The sequence below is a fragment of the Chelon labrosus genome, assembly GCF_963514085.1.
Source record: "Chelon labrosus genome assembly, chromosome: 15".
In the NCBI taxonomy this organism is placed as follows: domain Eukaryota; kingdom Metazoa; phylum Chordata; class Actinopteri; order Mugiliformes; family Mugilidae; genus Chelon; species Chelon labrosus.
The window spans coordinates 22,221,310-22,237,617 of record NC_140348.1 but is presented as its reverse complement, the minus strand read 5'-3'; the positions used below and the strand labels follow the sequence as shown (position 1 = coordinate 22,237,617).

General features: G+C 41.1%; 1 protein-coding gene across 2 annotated transcripts; it reads right to left on the bottom strand.

The window, feature by feature from the left end:
• Positions 1-3,811: 3,811 nt before the first annotated feature.
• Positions 3,812-16,078, bottom strand: rab11fip2 (RAB11 family interacting protein 2 (class I)). 2 transcript variants are annotated; one of them, XM_084562395.1, is made up of 6 exons: positions 15,925-16,078; positions 14,597-15,185; positions 10,263-10,669; positions 9,168-9,522; positions 7,518-7,590; positions 3,812-5,422 (listed from the first exon to the last, which is right to left on the bottom strand). In XM_084562395.1, exons 2-6 carry the CDS (start codon positions 14,947-14,949, stop codon positions 5,198-5,200), a joined length of 1,413 nt encoding a protein of 470 aa, XP_084418521.1. In that variant the 5' UTR covers positions 14,950-15,185; positions 15,925-16,078; the 3' UTR covers positions 3,812-5,197. The 2 variants fall into 2 exon arrangements, with proteins under 2 accessions (XP_084418521.1, XP_084418522.1); XM_084562396.1 differs by lacking the exon at positions 15,925-16,078 and having other exon boundaries at positions 14,597-15,193.
• Between the last annotated feature and the right edge of the window lie 230 nt (positions 16,079-16,308).

Sequence of the window (16,308 nt, the reverse complement as noted above, 5' to 3'; positions counted from 1 at the left end):
CAGCGAGATCAGAGTTAATTGAGAGTGGCTTTTAATTTATCCATAATAACAATAGGACAGGTGTTAAACGAAAGGAACAGCAATCCACTTTAGGGAAGATTTCCATCAGATTCAAACAATGCAATGTTTGATTAAGCAGGTCTGCTGGAAAATGTAATTAGAATATATTAGAACATTTAATTTGTGGTAACAGGCGTTTTGATCTTTCCGCCTCAAAAAACAAACAAACAAAGCAAGAGTTTTCATTTACAGTGAGTTTATTGAAAAGGACAATACAATCTTGCCTCTGCCTTTCAAGCTACATCCAGTGAAACATTGGAATTTGATTGCAATGGTGGCGACAATATCTAATAAAATTAATATTACAAACTGTAGCCCATGGAGAACGGGTGAATATTAAGAAATGCATCACCAAATTCTTATAAAGCAGTGCTTTTTTGGCACTTTACATCCAGTCACGATTATTCTGTGGTCATATTACATACATCGTCAACAGCCCAGTGTGTTTTCAGATCTACAATAAAAAAAAAAAAACATACATTCTTGTCTCCAAACATCCAGGTATGAAAGTTTTGCATATTAGCCATTGTGTGAAATTAAACCAAAAGAAGCTTTTTACATTTATTAACAAATGTGAACACTTGTGAGTTAAATACATTACAACCTGTGATTGGGGTGTGATAAAAACGAACCCGATCTAGTGGATTAAAGGTTTCTAGATCGGGAAAAGCCACGTCAAGTCTGGCTCGTGTGTTCTTCAATCAAAATACGACATGCACAAATGACAAAACATCCATGGTTACTCGCGTTGGTCTCCGTGCACCAGACGCCACTGTCGATTCTGTAAACTCAATGAAGCTTGGCTAACTGGCGAGATCTTTTATAAACACAGTCATCATTTCCTTCAAAACTGTGTGTGCCACATTACAAGCACCGTCAGGGGATTTAGCCGGAGCTTAAGTCTTAGTGTCTGGCAGCTGTATGTGGCCTATGGCAAAGCAGCAACACATTATCAGTAAAAGACTTAAAAGACTGCCAGAGGAGGATTGTGAGATCCGACTCAGGCTTTATGTCATCTCCGTCAAAAGGTTCAATGCATGCTTCAACAACAAGGGTAAAATCTCCACATATTTGCACTGTTAATTTGGTAAAGAACGGACATTCACCTGCAACACTAAAATCTGACTTCAATGCTTGTGCAATACAATCAATATTAACAGAAATTACACGAACAGGCCAACTTTTACGGGAGCATTTGCCTCCAAGCGGTCTGAATGTTTTGCATATTCCAACACTGGCATTTATTGGGTGACAAATATTATGCAAAGAGGCACGGACTAAGTACAATAATGATGCCTTATTTTTTTTATGTAACGTATGCCTTGACGCACTGTCGGGCAAGAAAATGATTTGAAAATGCTTTTCATTTAGATTTGTCTTTCCGTGTGACATCTAGCAAAGCACCAAATTATGTTAAAGCATAAAGCAAATGTATCAATCAAGCTAAAGGAAAAAATGACAGGCAAAATTAATTAATTAGAACTACTCACCCCCTCTCTGTTTTCCCATTTGAACTAAAACAACCTGGGGGTCTAAATGTATTCAACGCTAAATGTTCCCAGACCTTATTTTTGTTATTTCATCATTTCAGCAAAGCAATGGGCCCCCAGGGCATATTGTAGACACGAGTGTAAATCACCTGTTCCTCACTCTGTGTACACATACTATGCCACTGCCAGAAATCCGCACATTTGCATCGCTAACAAGAGCCATAGCTGCAAAAATGCGCGAGAAAGAAAAATTGTTAAAATATCCCGAATATCTAAAAACAGTTCATTAGTTGCAAATTTAGCTGAAATGAATGAAAGTGAATACTTTTCCTCAGGTTTTAAACTTTTATTCCCACTTTGAATTGAAAAGTTGATTTAACCTAACTACGGCCGTACTTTGACTGCACCTCAGGCTGACTAAATCCCCAGGAAGCACTTTTTTTTTTTTTTTTAAACATTTTACATCATGGCAAAGTGTGCAAAAACTCAAAGCACTAGAAGTAACACTACAATGTGACTATACAGTATGTACAATGGAAGTATTAAAGGCTTGGAAAAGTCCATGAACATCTGGCTTACTACCAACATGGACTATTAAAAGCAGTTGGAAAATCCTGAAACATGAGAACAGAGAATTTGCACTTCAGCTAATGTTGGAAGGCAATCAGTGAGAAGATATTTCCGTCATGGAAAATGGACCACATATCTTCTTAATTAGTAGCGCATAATACTCAAGAGTGGTGTACTGATTCAAACATTTTTGGCATAACAATACATATGCAAATCTGATTTTTTTCCCCCCTCCAAACAACAGAATTGACCCAACATCTGTCGGAACATTTCACAAAACCATATGCACCAACAGTAACTTGTCCATAATGAAGAGATTAACCTGACTAAACCAAAATAAGAAGAAGAAGAAAAGAAAAACAAAACACGGAATGATCTCTTTGGATACACCGAATACTTTAAAGGCAAGCGAGGGGTCAATGGCCTCATTAGTGTACTGTATGTCACTATACATTTTAGAATTAAGTGTTTCAAAGCCAACCAGAATACATTCAGTAACAGGAGGTTTTTGGCTTCAAGTCCAAAAGGAGATCACACACAATCCCAAAAAAAAAAAAAAAAAAAAAGCAGCTGAAAATAATCATAGGTATGTGAGAAACTGTGTAGTTGTGTAACATTCATGAAAAGTAGTGTCGACATTCCACGTGTACAGTGTAGCAGTTCATCTCACGTGTGATTTGGTATCATACAGTGTAGAGGTCAAACATTTTTAAGACTGTTGAGTAATTAAAAACAGGTATAAATAGCAGAAATGATACCAGCAGACAAGCAGGATCAATGTCTCACGTAGATTAGTTTGACGTGTCATTGACAGTTATTGAGTAGCTGAAATATTGCGTCAAAACAAAGCATGTTTTCCTTCAAATAAACAATTAAAAATGTAAACCTAACCATCAGCATTGTGACTACGCTCCTGTTTACCTTGCACCACAAGCACATAAATAAGTGGCCTCTGTCTGAGACTAAAATACATTAAGTTAAGTTTGGTACCGGCGGTTAGATCCAACAGCTGCCTCCTGTAGTTCATTCAGCATTTGTTCGTTTAAAAAAAAAAACAAAAAAACAAAAAAAAAACGGATAAATAAACAGAATTAAGGAGCGCCGTCGAACCTGCAAACAACACATGTTGTTGTGACATTAGCGTCGCGGACTGAGGCGACGCGTGAGATGACAAAACAGTGAAATGAGGACAGTTAGCTTCTGACATGGGCTGTCAAACAGTTATTTGTCACCTAAATGAAATCCACCGGTTGTTTACCTTGAACAATTATCAAGAGATTCTCATTAGTACTCAGTGAACTGGTGAGACACTCTCATATCTTATTTGAACGTCGATATCTGGACTGAAATTCAGCAGTGTTTCCTCTACCTAGTGTTGCCAGATTGGAAATTAATAAATATCGTACTGTCGCCTTATAATTACCGTATTTTGACCCAAACTATCGTATGTACTAAAACAACTTGAAAAATCACACGCTAGGACGTTCATTCACTCATTTTCTATCACCGTTTGTCCTCTGGAGGGTCGCAAACTATTGTATATTTGACTTTTTATATCATGTAGGCCCTAAAATATCCTATAGTTACAATAATTATCGCATATCTGGCAACACTGCCCCTATCATATTATTAGCCCCCCCCAAACGGCACCTCCCGCCCTCCCTTGAAGGTCAAGTTAATTTTATTGTCTATATATCGCCAGACCACAGCAGAAGTCATTTAAGGTTACCTTTCCTATAGAACCAGTCTATACCTTGTTCTTTTATTAAACTAACTAAATAGCCTTATCTTATTTACACGACAGCATGTCATTTCTGTCTGCACATGATCGCACGTTGCCCCCACCCCGCCTCAAAGCCAGAAACCAAGAGGAAACACTGTACAGTATACTGAGGCACATAATAATGTAGTGACTAGAATAAAAAGATAAAGAGTAAATCAAATGAGCGGTCAGTTTTTGTAGATTTGCCCTAAATGTACAGTGTTAAGACAGTAGACAGTAGGTGGTGGTGAGGGAGGAGGTACTTGGATGTACCGTAGCATCTTTAAGTACCTCACAATTACATTAAAATAAATGTAAATGTGCTGTGAAACATTTATAAATAAAGTCTGGTCAGCATATATCCACATGTGCAGTTGGGTACCATTAATACAATCTTCAACAGAAACTATATATTTAAAGGAAGCGAAAGTTAATCAGTAACAAAAGAGCTTTTCTATCGATCAAATCAATATTAAGCCATGAGTCAAAGATGTGATTAGAATGTAAACGAGAACATTATTATATATATATATATAACAGCAGGATATGATTATTGCACTTAAAAGTCAGTAAAAATATCACGTCCAGTGAGTGACACTTGGTCCAATAAAAATGAACTGATCGTCGTCACAAATAAAAAGAAAGAATACAAACAAAGTCAGTAACTGATAGTAGGAATGTAGATTTGTTCTTGGATAAAAAAACAAGCTCAACTCGTTAAGCTAGAGACCAGACGCTGTAACTTCTTAACACAATTCTCTTCCAAGTCGTCCTACGAACATCCGCGAATCACTCAAGCTGAATCCTTCCACGTCGACAGCAGAGAAGGCGCTCGGCTCTGCTTATCGTAGTTTAGGTGGCAAGTTCCAGACTTGTACATGATTGTAAACACAGTAACTACAGCTTCATCTCATCGACCACTTGACCGTCTTTCAGCAGATACAGCACAGAACCGCGACCACGGCATCTGGTAAACACAAATTTGGCAGCGCTTGCACCGTAAGATGATTATGATGATGATGATGATGATGATGATGATGGCAACTGTATGTGCAACAGACCTCTGAGGGTTCACAAGTGCATATGATGATGTAGCTAAACATTAAAAACAAAACTTGGATGAACTGATGTATTTCTCCTGCTTCCGTACCTTTTTTCTGTTTATTTTAAAACAGAAGGAAAAACTGAGTCTATAAAAACTACGTCTACCGAATCAAAATGTTCTCAGTCACAAATTTGTTCAGTCCCATTTGTTCCCACGTGAGCTATTTCTAAACCTTCATTAGCGACGTGTCATTCGGCGCCTTTTCTTTTTCTACTTCTTGGAAATTTTACCCGCCTTCTTTTTCGGCTCGTAGGGCGTCCGCAGGATGCTCGGCGTCTCCTCCATGACGCGCACGAGTAGGTTGTCGATGTAGTCCTCCAGCTCCCTGATGTGGGCGTCCTTCTTTTTCACTACCTCTTTCTGCTTGATGAGTTCCTGCACAACTTCCTCAAAGGACAAGTTGCTATAGGCGGCAACGCTTTCTCGCGTCGGCGTCTGAAAAGGGGAAAAAAAAACAAAACTTTACATCGACTTTAATAATGTGCATGGACTTGTTAGACTAAAATGGTTTAATGAACTTCTATGAGATGTGCGTCACTGGAGACAAGAGTGGAGATACTTCTACAACAGAGACAGAAAAAAAACAGACTAATTAGGAGTGTTGGACTAACGTGACATAAACTGTCATGTTTGTTCTCGGTTGCTAATAAAGGTTAATTGAAAGTTGTTAAGATGTGATTGTTCTCTGGGGGGTTTAGCGCTGACATGTCAATGATTTCCATAATGGATGTTATGATCGAACACTGTTAGGAGTGTTTATAACTAATCAAGTGCAGTTTAACTCCTCTAATGGGACTTAACTTTGACATCGCAGCTAATGCACTGAGGAAGTTGTACTCGGTTTACTTTAAAGCATTTAAATGATCTCTTAATTAGAGAGGGAGCCAGTACTACAAAACACGAAATATTGCGTTTTTTTGAGGGCGAAATGCCAGGCTGCATATTTTTGTATTAAAAGGTCAGGCTAATAAATACCAAAATACGGATGCAACCCAAGCCCGGCTTTGCTCTTTGAGGACAATCTATTTGGACAGAGCAGCGTGGTACGGTATGTGCAGATCATATTGCGCGGGTACGAGAGGAGCTGTAATCGTTTTTAATGAGGGACCACTTTATCGCTTCAGTGCTGGGCATCCTCCCCCGAACGGATAGAGCAGCAAAGCCTTCACCCTGTTTAAAATACCACACTTATCAGCTTCCACTCCCATGCACCATTCAAGCCTCCACTGCCGGGTAAAGACAATGCCGAAAAGACCTGGAGCAGGACCGCTTACCAGGTATCTTATCGCTCCTAACAGCACAGAGGCTACTGTGGGTCGACACAAACCAAAATGAAATATTTGCCACAGAGATTAAATGTCCGACGTAAGGAGGGTTTCGGGAACGGAGCTCGGTAACCTATTCCCCACACACACACACACACAAACACACACACAAACCACAAAAAAAGGCATCTCACTGAAAGATACTGCACTTAAGCCATCTGAGAGGGAATAAGAGAACACGCAGCCATATGGAAGTGGATGTTGGTTTGCTCACTCCTCCTGTCTCACACACACACAGACACACACACGATATAATAATCAGGAGCTTTAGTGGCTGGCGACAAAGGCTTGGAAATGACCATGAACTGGCAAAGTAATGATGACCATTTTTCTGCGATCAGTAGTGAGGAGAAGATAAGGCGCACACTTGGCATTCTCCAGTTGTGTCATTACAGTTTCTAATGAGCTCAGCTTTGAGAATCTAAAAGCTCAGTCCTTTGAAATCTCTCTCTGCCCTCCCTCCCCCCTGCGTGTGGTTAATTAGGGCCTTGAAGCAGAGGAAATGGGAGCTGCCATTTCTGCGAGGCACAGCGGCATGCACGGGGAGGGGGGGGGGGGGGCGCATGTGTGGATACCGACAGCCCTCAACACCCACAAAGAAAGGTGAGGAAAGCCATTATCAGCATTCTCTTTCTCATTTAGGCATCACTTTTGCTACCGCTCCCTCCCAGGCTCCCCCCGTGCATATGCCAATTTTGCTGTGTAATAGTCTTTTTCCAAAACTGGAAAAGTATTTTGACAAAACTTCAAATATCAAAAAAAAGAAAAACCTATAAATGAATCATTAAAAATAATAATAATAATAAAAAAAACATTTGAAATGAAAAAAAATAAAATAAATGCAATTACAGAATCCGTGCAACACACCACTATGGCTGACCTTATAGCCCGAAATTTCACACCGCTTCAAATTATGATCGGATCAGACACGATGACCGATGTGTGCAGCTGCTAATTAGTTGAATGGCACATCTGAATTTTCCGAGGCCTCGCGGATCAATGTCACCAGCTGCCATGTCAAACGAAACTTAAGAGTTCTCAATTAAAAAAAAAAGAAATCTGCACGACAGGACCCGCGAAGTAATGACGCGGGTGCAATCGCTGGGGTCGCTTCTCTCTCTGTTTTCTTCTTACATCTCAGTCACAGTCAGGTAAAGCTGACAAGCTGCAATAATAATCACCTGTCATTTTTTTTTTTAACTTACATTTTTCTTGCCATAGACGTCCTTCTTCTTCTGGCCAAAGGTGATGCCATCATGTCCTGCTGACTTTTTATCACTGGGAGACAATCAAACGGAGAGTCAGCGGTCACATGAAAGCGTTTGAGACAAGAGACAGTGAATATAGTTTATCAGAAATAATCCGTGCATAAATGTCAGTCATGCACCACATTAGAAATGACCACTCAGCTAGTGTACGACAAAGGCGGCAGTAAAGATGATGGACTGGTGCCTACAGAGATAAGTGGTTAATTGGGTGGTCTATCTCTGCGGAGGATCTCATTACTATAGCTCAGAGGGCCGTGTTATCAAGCCCAGGCACTCTAAAGAGCCACTAATGACACCTTCCACTCCGATAAACCAGAACTCAGCCACAGTGCCCCACCAAGTCTTTATGCAGCACAGGAAAGAGGTGTAACCGGCTCGGTGGATATGTTTGAACAACATTACTTGACGAGAGAATGGTTTGTCAGATAGCAGATTTCAATCAACAAGGTATTCCAAACTTTATGGGAATTCTGTAACCAATATCCTGTGGAGCAGGGGATGTAAAAATAGTGGCAGCGTGTTTTTTTTTTTTTTTTGTGAAATGATTCTTGGTGGAAAAACAAGCAGGAGTGACATGCTAAAAATGTATAAGAACGGATTTTAGTCAGGTGGATGGAGGCTAAACTTAACTGGAACATATTTCAGGAAGTTATTTATGTTTCTTAGTCATACAACATGTTTGAAATCCACAGACGACGACGTTAAAATACACCATCAAGCCAAAAACTGGCACTAAGAGAGAACATGTTGTATATATTATTGTATGTCTATGTCAATCAGAGAGGATATTTTTATTTATTTTTTTAGATTTCTTAAGTAGACACTCAATACTGGGGACCAAAACTGCCAAAAACAAAAAAATAAATGATTCAATAAATAAAAATAAGCTATTAAATGCACCAAACATTACATAAAAAATAAAAATATCTAGGAATAAATGTATTAATAAGACGTGGCATAAATTGAAATTTGCACCTGTATTTATTTCCCCTAATAATTTACTTTCCCATTTACTTGTTCATTTATCTATTAACTGACTCATTTTTAAATAACTGTGTATTTATTAGTGTATTCTCTCTTTCTTTTAACACTTCTTTATGCATTTTTGCTTCGTCCTGCAATTGAGAGGGCCGTCATTCATAGTGTGTCATGGGGCCAACCTTTCACCTTTTGAAATTATTTATAAAACCATATATATTATTATTATTTAGCCAGTTCTCGTCCTCCATAACCCTAAGACCAAGAGAGATAAATAAGGAATCTGACTCGAAGTCGTCTCCTGAATATTTGTCATCACGGCGCAGATGTGTTTGATTAAATGTAGTTCAGGGATGGATGGATAAATTAGGGTATGATGAGTAATAATGGTGTTTTAAATGTTGTTTAAAGTACTTGGTATCCATGATCATTACTATGTCACATGACTGACAGAGATAATCAAGAAACAACATCAGACATAAAGTGATGAGGGCAAGAGAGCTAACAACATTTTTTTAAAGATAAACAAAGTACTGAACGAGTGTTGTGTAGGGGTCATTTTAATTTTGATGAACTATGAAGATGATAATAATAAAATAAAAGAAGTACCCGGCTTTGTAGTGTGAGCTGAATGGGTTAGTGTCTGCTTGCGAGTCGCCGCTGAAGGGGTTGGGGGAACGCAGGTCTCCAGAACTCCCCGAACGCGCCCCGTTGTTGGCCTTGCGGCCTTCCTTCTTGCCCGTCACGCGTTCCAGTAGGCTGACCTTCTCCTTTTTCTCCCTCCGCTCCGGCCGGTCCCACAGCTGCCCCTGCTCCCCCTCGAACGGGTTGCGGTTGCGTGGGAGCGTGGCATACTTCTGTGGCAGGGTGTCACTGATATCAGTGAAAGGGTCACTGTGTGCTTCGGCGTCCTGGTAGCCTGGCACCTCGCTCTGGGAACGCCTGTGAGGGCCACCTGTGCTTCCTGGAGGAGACGGCGAAAAACATGACATCACTTTTTGACGCAGTTATGATAAAAAAAAAAACTAACGTGATTGGTTTTTATCTAGATTTTTTTTTTTGTTTCATCTGTGTAAGAGATTTGAATCCGCTGGAATGATATTTGCATAATTGAAACTTCCCTTGGCACAGGTACGATTCAGAAGGCTCTAACATGACTGGCAATCAACATTTGACATCATGTTTAAAGAGTTTTAGAGATGAGGATAAGAAAACACATGCTCCAGTAGCGAGAAGAGCATGTTTTGTAATTTGATGCCTTACATTTTTCTGCCCAATTCCTTTGGATCTCTGCACTGATACTGTGGAAATTGGGTCTATTGGGTCCTTTAGTAACAGTTGGACAGAATGAGTTAATGCAAAGATGGTGTCGCTGGAAACAAATTAATAAACTCAAAGATTGATATAACATCATTACTACTTAGCTAAGATATGTATGACTTCTATCTACCTCTGCTGATGGCCACTAGAAAACTCAGCAGCATCTGATGTTAATGTCTCAGATGCTGACTTTAAGTGAGTGAACATCTAAAACACTATGTTCTGCTCAAGAATGAGGCCTGTCGTCTTTGCAGAAATGTTTAGGATACCAGCTTTCTGCTTGTGCAACTGTCCTTCATCTTGCAGAATAAAAATATGAGAGAATCATTGACTTGATTTGCAAATTATAACAAAAAAAAAAAAAGGAGACGCTTCGGTCCTCACCACTCTCTTCTATTGAGTTCATGGAGTCCAGTTTGGGTCGAAAGTGAGTCCCGATGAGATCCGACATGGAATGGGCTGCGGAGAGTTTATGGCCCCCAGCGAGTAGCGACCTCTTGACCTTTGCTTCGGGCTGGGGTTGCGGTTCTGGGGCGGCGGACTGGCGGCTGGGCTCCGAGTCGCACGCGGCCGAGCGAGGCAAGATGGCCGAAGACGCGTCGCCGAAGCCGCTCTCGTGCTTGCGACCCTTCATTTTGTCCTTGAGTTTGGAAAAAGGCGAGCGGGGCTTCTCCTTCATGGAGAGGTCGAACATGCTGGCCGTCATGTTGTTCCTCATGAACTGGATGCTGACTTGGATGCGACCTCGTTCTTTCCTCTTCTTCCCCGGCTTGGACTCCAAGGAATACCAGCTGAAATGAGAAAGCAGGAAGCTTAGGCTGAGCAAATTCAATGAGACAATTTATATAAAGGGAGAGGGATTTATAAAAATCCTTTGAGTTGATTACACGTAATTCAACATAATTCAGGAAGACAGGTTTACAAAGTCAGAATGTGGTAAAAGTCTTTACAATCAAACAACGTGACAAATGGGAAAAAAATAGCCCACATTCTCTCTAATGTGCTCTACCTACTTCTTTATGGACACCACTGAAAAGGCTAATTTGAGCAGACTAATCCAAAAGCTACCCACAAACGCAAGGGCTTAAATGGTTTGAACTTTTTTTGACACAAGTGAGAATACAATTTATCATTCAGGGGGATAAACATTATTCTTTGCAAACTGAACATAAGAAATAGCCCCGCTGCAGAATAATACAGACCATTTCAGGCTGCTTTTGGGCTCCTGTTTGTTTAACCTCTCAGCTTTTTCGACTGGAAGTAATGGGATTTATGCCTTTGCTCCGAGCGAAATAAAGTGGCATTTGCACAAATCTGGCCTTTGTTCAGAAATGCAACGACAAGCAATTGGGAAACCGCAAAGCCACATCGCAGGGCGACACAACAGTTCATACATGCTAATGAGACGTATCCACATCCCGTGTTAGAGGGCTTGTGACGGCGTCCATTTGGAAAAACAGCATCAGGAATAAACAAGTATTTATCAATGTTTTCTTTCTGCTTTTGTAACATTAATATGGAAATAAGTATGGGTGTATTTTAACTTCTGGCTTGCACACTCATCTACGTCCACCCTGGTGCGGTTTAAACAATATAATAATTGCTTTCAGTGTAATTGTTTTAGTACAATTACTGATTTTTCCACCTGGATTTAAATGAAAACTAGTATATCTTACATCCAAGATGGAATTATTAAATTATTTTAAATAATTTTGGTGTTGGCTTTACAAAAACTAAACTGTCTAGCTCGTGGCCCGGGAGCCCAGTCATGAAAAGCTCGCTGGGTCCAATTCCCAGGCTGCGCGCCGAGCTCAGGCTGATCAGCAGCCACAGCATGCCGCTGCAGCGAGGCAGAGGCTGCACCTCACGTGTGTCTCAAGGCCAAGATAAACCTCCCTGTGCTTGGAGCCACAATCCTCCCACTCGGGCCCGGACCGCTGGGAAACTCCTCACAATCAACAAACACAGGTGTGCGATAATTATGGGCTGCCTACTCGGATATCACGACGGGCTTTCCTCCCCAATATGTCAGTTCAAAAACACTGCGGATGAGCCGTGGTGAACACAGACCCACTGTGGAGTGCGCATGTAGCATCGAGGGTCCCCGGCATCATTGTCAAGCGTGGCTTCAGTGCGGGATTAGGGCCAACAAGCGGCACATGCGTATCCATTACAGGACCCCTGCTGATATAGTGCACAGCCTCAAGGTGCATCAGTTCAGGCACCTAAATAAATAAAACCCATCCACGCTGATTATAACATATTGGGATTCTTCCAACTGATGGGCAAAGAGGAAGTGTGCTAATGTCTTCCCATGCTGAAATGTTAAGAGAGCTAATTAACACCAGATCCAATTTGGTTATTCAGTTCCTGTTTGCTTAAGGACGGGTTAAGAAATGTGTGTGTGTTTGACTTGGAAAAAGTCAACAACCCACATTTAGCCAAATATAATATTACCTCCTTAAGCTACGACGGTACGTACAGTTACTTTATACTACATATTCACATCTAAAAGAGTTGGGACACTTCATGGAATACAGGTGATTTGTGAACCATTTAAATCCAATATTTAAATGAATATAGAGCACAAAACAACAAATTCAACGCCAGAAAGACGCCTCTTCTTTTAACTGTTAGTGTTTGGGAACTAAATTCCTGGAGGATACGACTCCCATGATTTCCAAAATTTTACATTTTCATATGCAAGACCACAGGACAATTTTTCCCTTCCAGGGCGGCTTCACCATCAGTTGGATTCAGAAGAGTTCCTGGGTCTGTGTAGTTATTTTCACTACAGAAATGTGTCTGTTTTTAATGTATGTTCTCCCTGCGCCTGTGTGGGTTTCCTTGAGAGCTCTGGCTTCCTGACTTCGCAGAGAGTCTGGTCTAGATCCATTGGCAAACGTTTATTTCCTGGTGGGAGGGCACAGTTTGAGGTTTAAAATCATTGGAGTTCCTTTAACCAATCACTAACGTTTGGTAATGACGTATGTTATGCGCCGGAGCCTTCAGGCTCTGCTGCCTCGTACTTCCACTTTCAAGAACGCAACAAGCAAACAAATCGCTACTCTACCATCCCCCATTGCAATTCAGGACGCGAAATTGGAATAAAAGTGCTGTAATGCCAGGAAGCATATCCACAACGGAGCGAATGGCTTCGAGTATATCCGTCTCCGTCGCCATTGTTCGTGTAAACATTTCAAACTCGGCGCGCAACTGAAACGTAATCGCTCTCAGACCCGCCCTCTGTTCGCTGATTGGTTCGCCAACCAGTTGGCCGGAGTAAACGTAAGCGGATCAAGCTATTCCAGACGGAGTACTGTAGGGAATGTAAATGAGCGGAAGTACGTAGGCAGGCGGAGCCAGGCTACTGGCTTCCTCCCACAGTCCAAAAACATGTCTGTTAGGCTAATTGGTGATTGTAAATTGGCTGTAGGTGTGCACGTGAGTGTGAATGGTTGTTTGCCTCTTTGTGTTAGCCCTGTGATAGACTGACGACCCGTCCAGGGTGTACTCTGTATACTGTAGCTCAGAGAGGACAATGTTTATCCCTTATATACAGTTTAGAGCCTTCACTTTTTCTTACCTGCATTCCTTTTAGGCTGAGACAAGATTAAAGCATGAGGAGACCTGAACTAAACTCTACATAACAGGTCCAGATTCATATCCTAGCGCGTACAGCTGCTGTGAGGAAAAGACCGTACTCCATTCACAGTGTCAGTATAGGAGTGACTAACAAGACATGTTTGGCCAGCTCCACTAGTTTAAATGACGCCAACTGGTCCTCACACAACAGATAAAAAATAATCTCTCAACAATGCAGACCAATTCATTTCTAAGCCTTAAACAACAGAGACTCAACCAGATGGAAAAAATCAAGTCCAACCACTGTGTTGCCACTAACTGAACATGAATGGACTACCTCATCAGTTGTGTTAGATAGTTTAAAAGTGAAGGAGGGAAAAAAAATAAATAAATCGTGAGCTTCTTTTTGAACTGTTCACCTACTGGGCCACTAAACCGTTTAATTCCTGCCGTCTATCTAATAAAATGTATTTCTAAAACAAGAGCAGAAACGAGAAGAAAGGGCAACGCAATGTTATTTAAATCATGTGGTCTAAAGGAGTTAGGTCATGAACTTAATTAAGAAAGGAGTACACAGTATAACACGCAAAACGCGGCACACTGGTTTAGCCCTTATATGGCAATAACACTTGTGGCAAACGTGACAAACAACAACTGATTTAGCCCACGCTGTAACCCACTTATGACTGGGATAGTTCTGCAAATATTTTTCCACTTCCTCCCAAAAGTCTGTTCCACTTCCAGCAGGACATTTCAAATAAAACAGCAAAATACTATAGCTATGACGCCCATGACTCAGTATGAAGGGCACTACATTAAATACGAGAACTAAGCACTAAGCAAAAACAGCAGTGCAAATTTACTGTAAACTAACAAGACAGTGGGTTCCCAGTACATTTTTGTCCAGTACTGGTGTTCCACCATTCACATTCTCCCTTGAAAGTATATCACTTAGGCTCCACAAAGTACTGCAGCATTAAATAACTGGCCTTGCAATGACTGTCTACGTGATAAATGGGTAATAACGGTATCATTATTGTCACTTATGTTACCCTAAATATCCAAAGAGGGCCCACTTTCATGTATGTATCTTCGTGGCTTGTTAAACTACTGTTAAAGTGTATGCTACTTACTCAGTTTTCTTTCTCTCCTTGTTATCGAAGATTTCATTTAGGTTGATGGACCTCTGACCCAGGAACTTGTCCATCCCGACCAAGGACCGATGCATCACTATAAGGCAGAGTTCGTACACTTCTGGGTTGCCCTCCAAGAGAAGACCGGGCAATTCAAAGGAGGCTTCTTCCCTCCACACGGGGTTGAGCGTCTTCTCTGCCACCGACGTTGAATACTTTTCTTTGCCCAGCTGGATGATAGTGTAGGCGTCATTGGTGCCATTTTTGCCCTTGGGCTGTAAACCTGTTGCTTGAAGGACAGTGGCTTGGACATGGGTTGGAAACCACTTTTGAGACTGCTCGCCCAGTGACATCGTCAGCACTGGTTTTTTTAACTGCAATCCATTCAAAAGAAACTAATACGTTATTTGTGTCGTATTTTAGTGTAATGTGCAAAAAGCAACACTCATGATTCACTATAGTTTGTTGTCCATGCTGATTTGGTTTGTGTGACTGCAGAAGCTATAGTTATAAGCGATTACAAGTCTAATGAACTGAGCAAGCCTCATCTTCTATCGAATCACAGATGTCCAAGCCACTGGTGAGTCATCTGCAGGAGAAATAAGAATAAATAGAACTGCATCAGTATCTTTCCCAGAACTAAAACATGACTCATATGTGTGCACAGTGAGCCCAGATATGAGGCCAGCCAATGATCTCAGCCAACTCTGATGGCACCTGCACTGTGATTCTGAGGCAATATCAGGCAACAGAGAATAAAAACCAACATTTTATAAATGACATATGATTTAGTACACAACCCCATAAATACATCTGCTTAGGATGAAGCATCAAGACAGAGATTGATGATCTCACCCAGTGTCATATTTTGATGTTAGCCTATTGTCACTGAATTAGTGATTCACTGAATGGGAGGATACCACAATTGTTGTCATATTTTCTTTTCAAACTATTTAGAGCTTGTCACTGAGAATAATAAATTGTATGGGTTGTGTCAAACTGTCGTTACATGACTCATTTCTACAGCCTGTCTCTCTCAGCTTTACAATAATGAAGTGACATAACCTGCAACGTGAATCATATCACAGTGCTATTCCCCTTTAACCGAGCATTTCCACATGTTTATCAAAGCAAACTGTTAATTAAACTGACTGCAACGATTAAATAACGCCGTAAATAAACTTTAAACACTGCGAGGCAATAACAACTTCAGTGGGGTTTTACATGAAGCTTTGCTGCTGTTGCTTTTAGTTAGACTGCAGGTTAGCATTAGCTTAAAGCGGCTAGCTACTGAGCACACAGAGCACCACACACACTCAGCTGCTTACCTCAGCGTCATCTTCGTCGACACTGGACGCACACTCAGCCCTTCAACACAGCAGAGACCGCTTCCGCAAATACATTCATACGCCGGCTGTGTGAGGCCAACCGCGAGGTAATGTCAGTTGTTGTTGCTGTGGCAGCCCATTGCTATCCACTGCTGTCTGGCTGCCATCGGCGAGAATTTTTCACTTCCTGGTCTGACGTCACTTCCCGCTCAACCCCGGTGAAAGTTCAACTGTCAAACCAAAAGAGGCGGTGCACGCGCGCAGACACGCACGCGCACTCGGCAAACGTTAACGGCTTTAAAGGTATTAAAATGCAGATTAGGAACTTAAATTAAGCTTTAGTAAAAAAAAAAAATAAATAAATAAAAAAATATGCCAAGGAAC

Bases quoted from the DNA above. Each gene is read 5' to 3' on its own strand.
- rab11fip2 (XM_084562395.1), bottom strand. From the start codon at position 14,949: ATGTCACTGGGCGAGCAGTCTCAAAAGTGGTTTCCAACCCATGTCCAA. The intron at 9,523-10,262 runs GTGAGGACCGAA...CGTCTCCTCCAG, and splicing joins GAACTCAATAGAAGAGAGTG to GAAGCACAGGTGGCCCTCAC. The intron at 7,591-9,167 runs GTACTTCTTTTA...ATTGTCTCCCAG, and splicing joins AGCTCACACTACAAAGCCGG to TGATAAAAAGTCAGCAGGAC.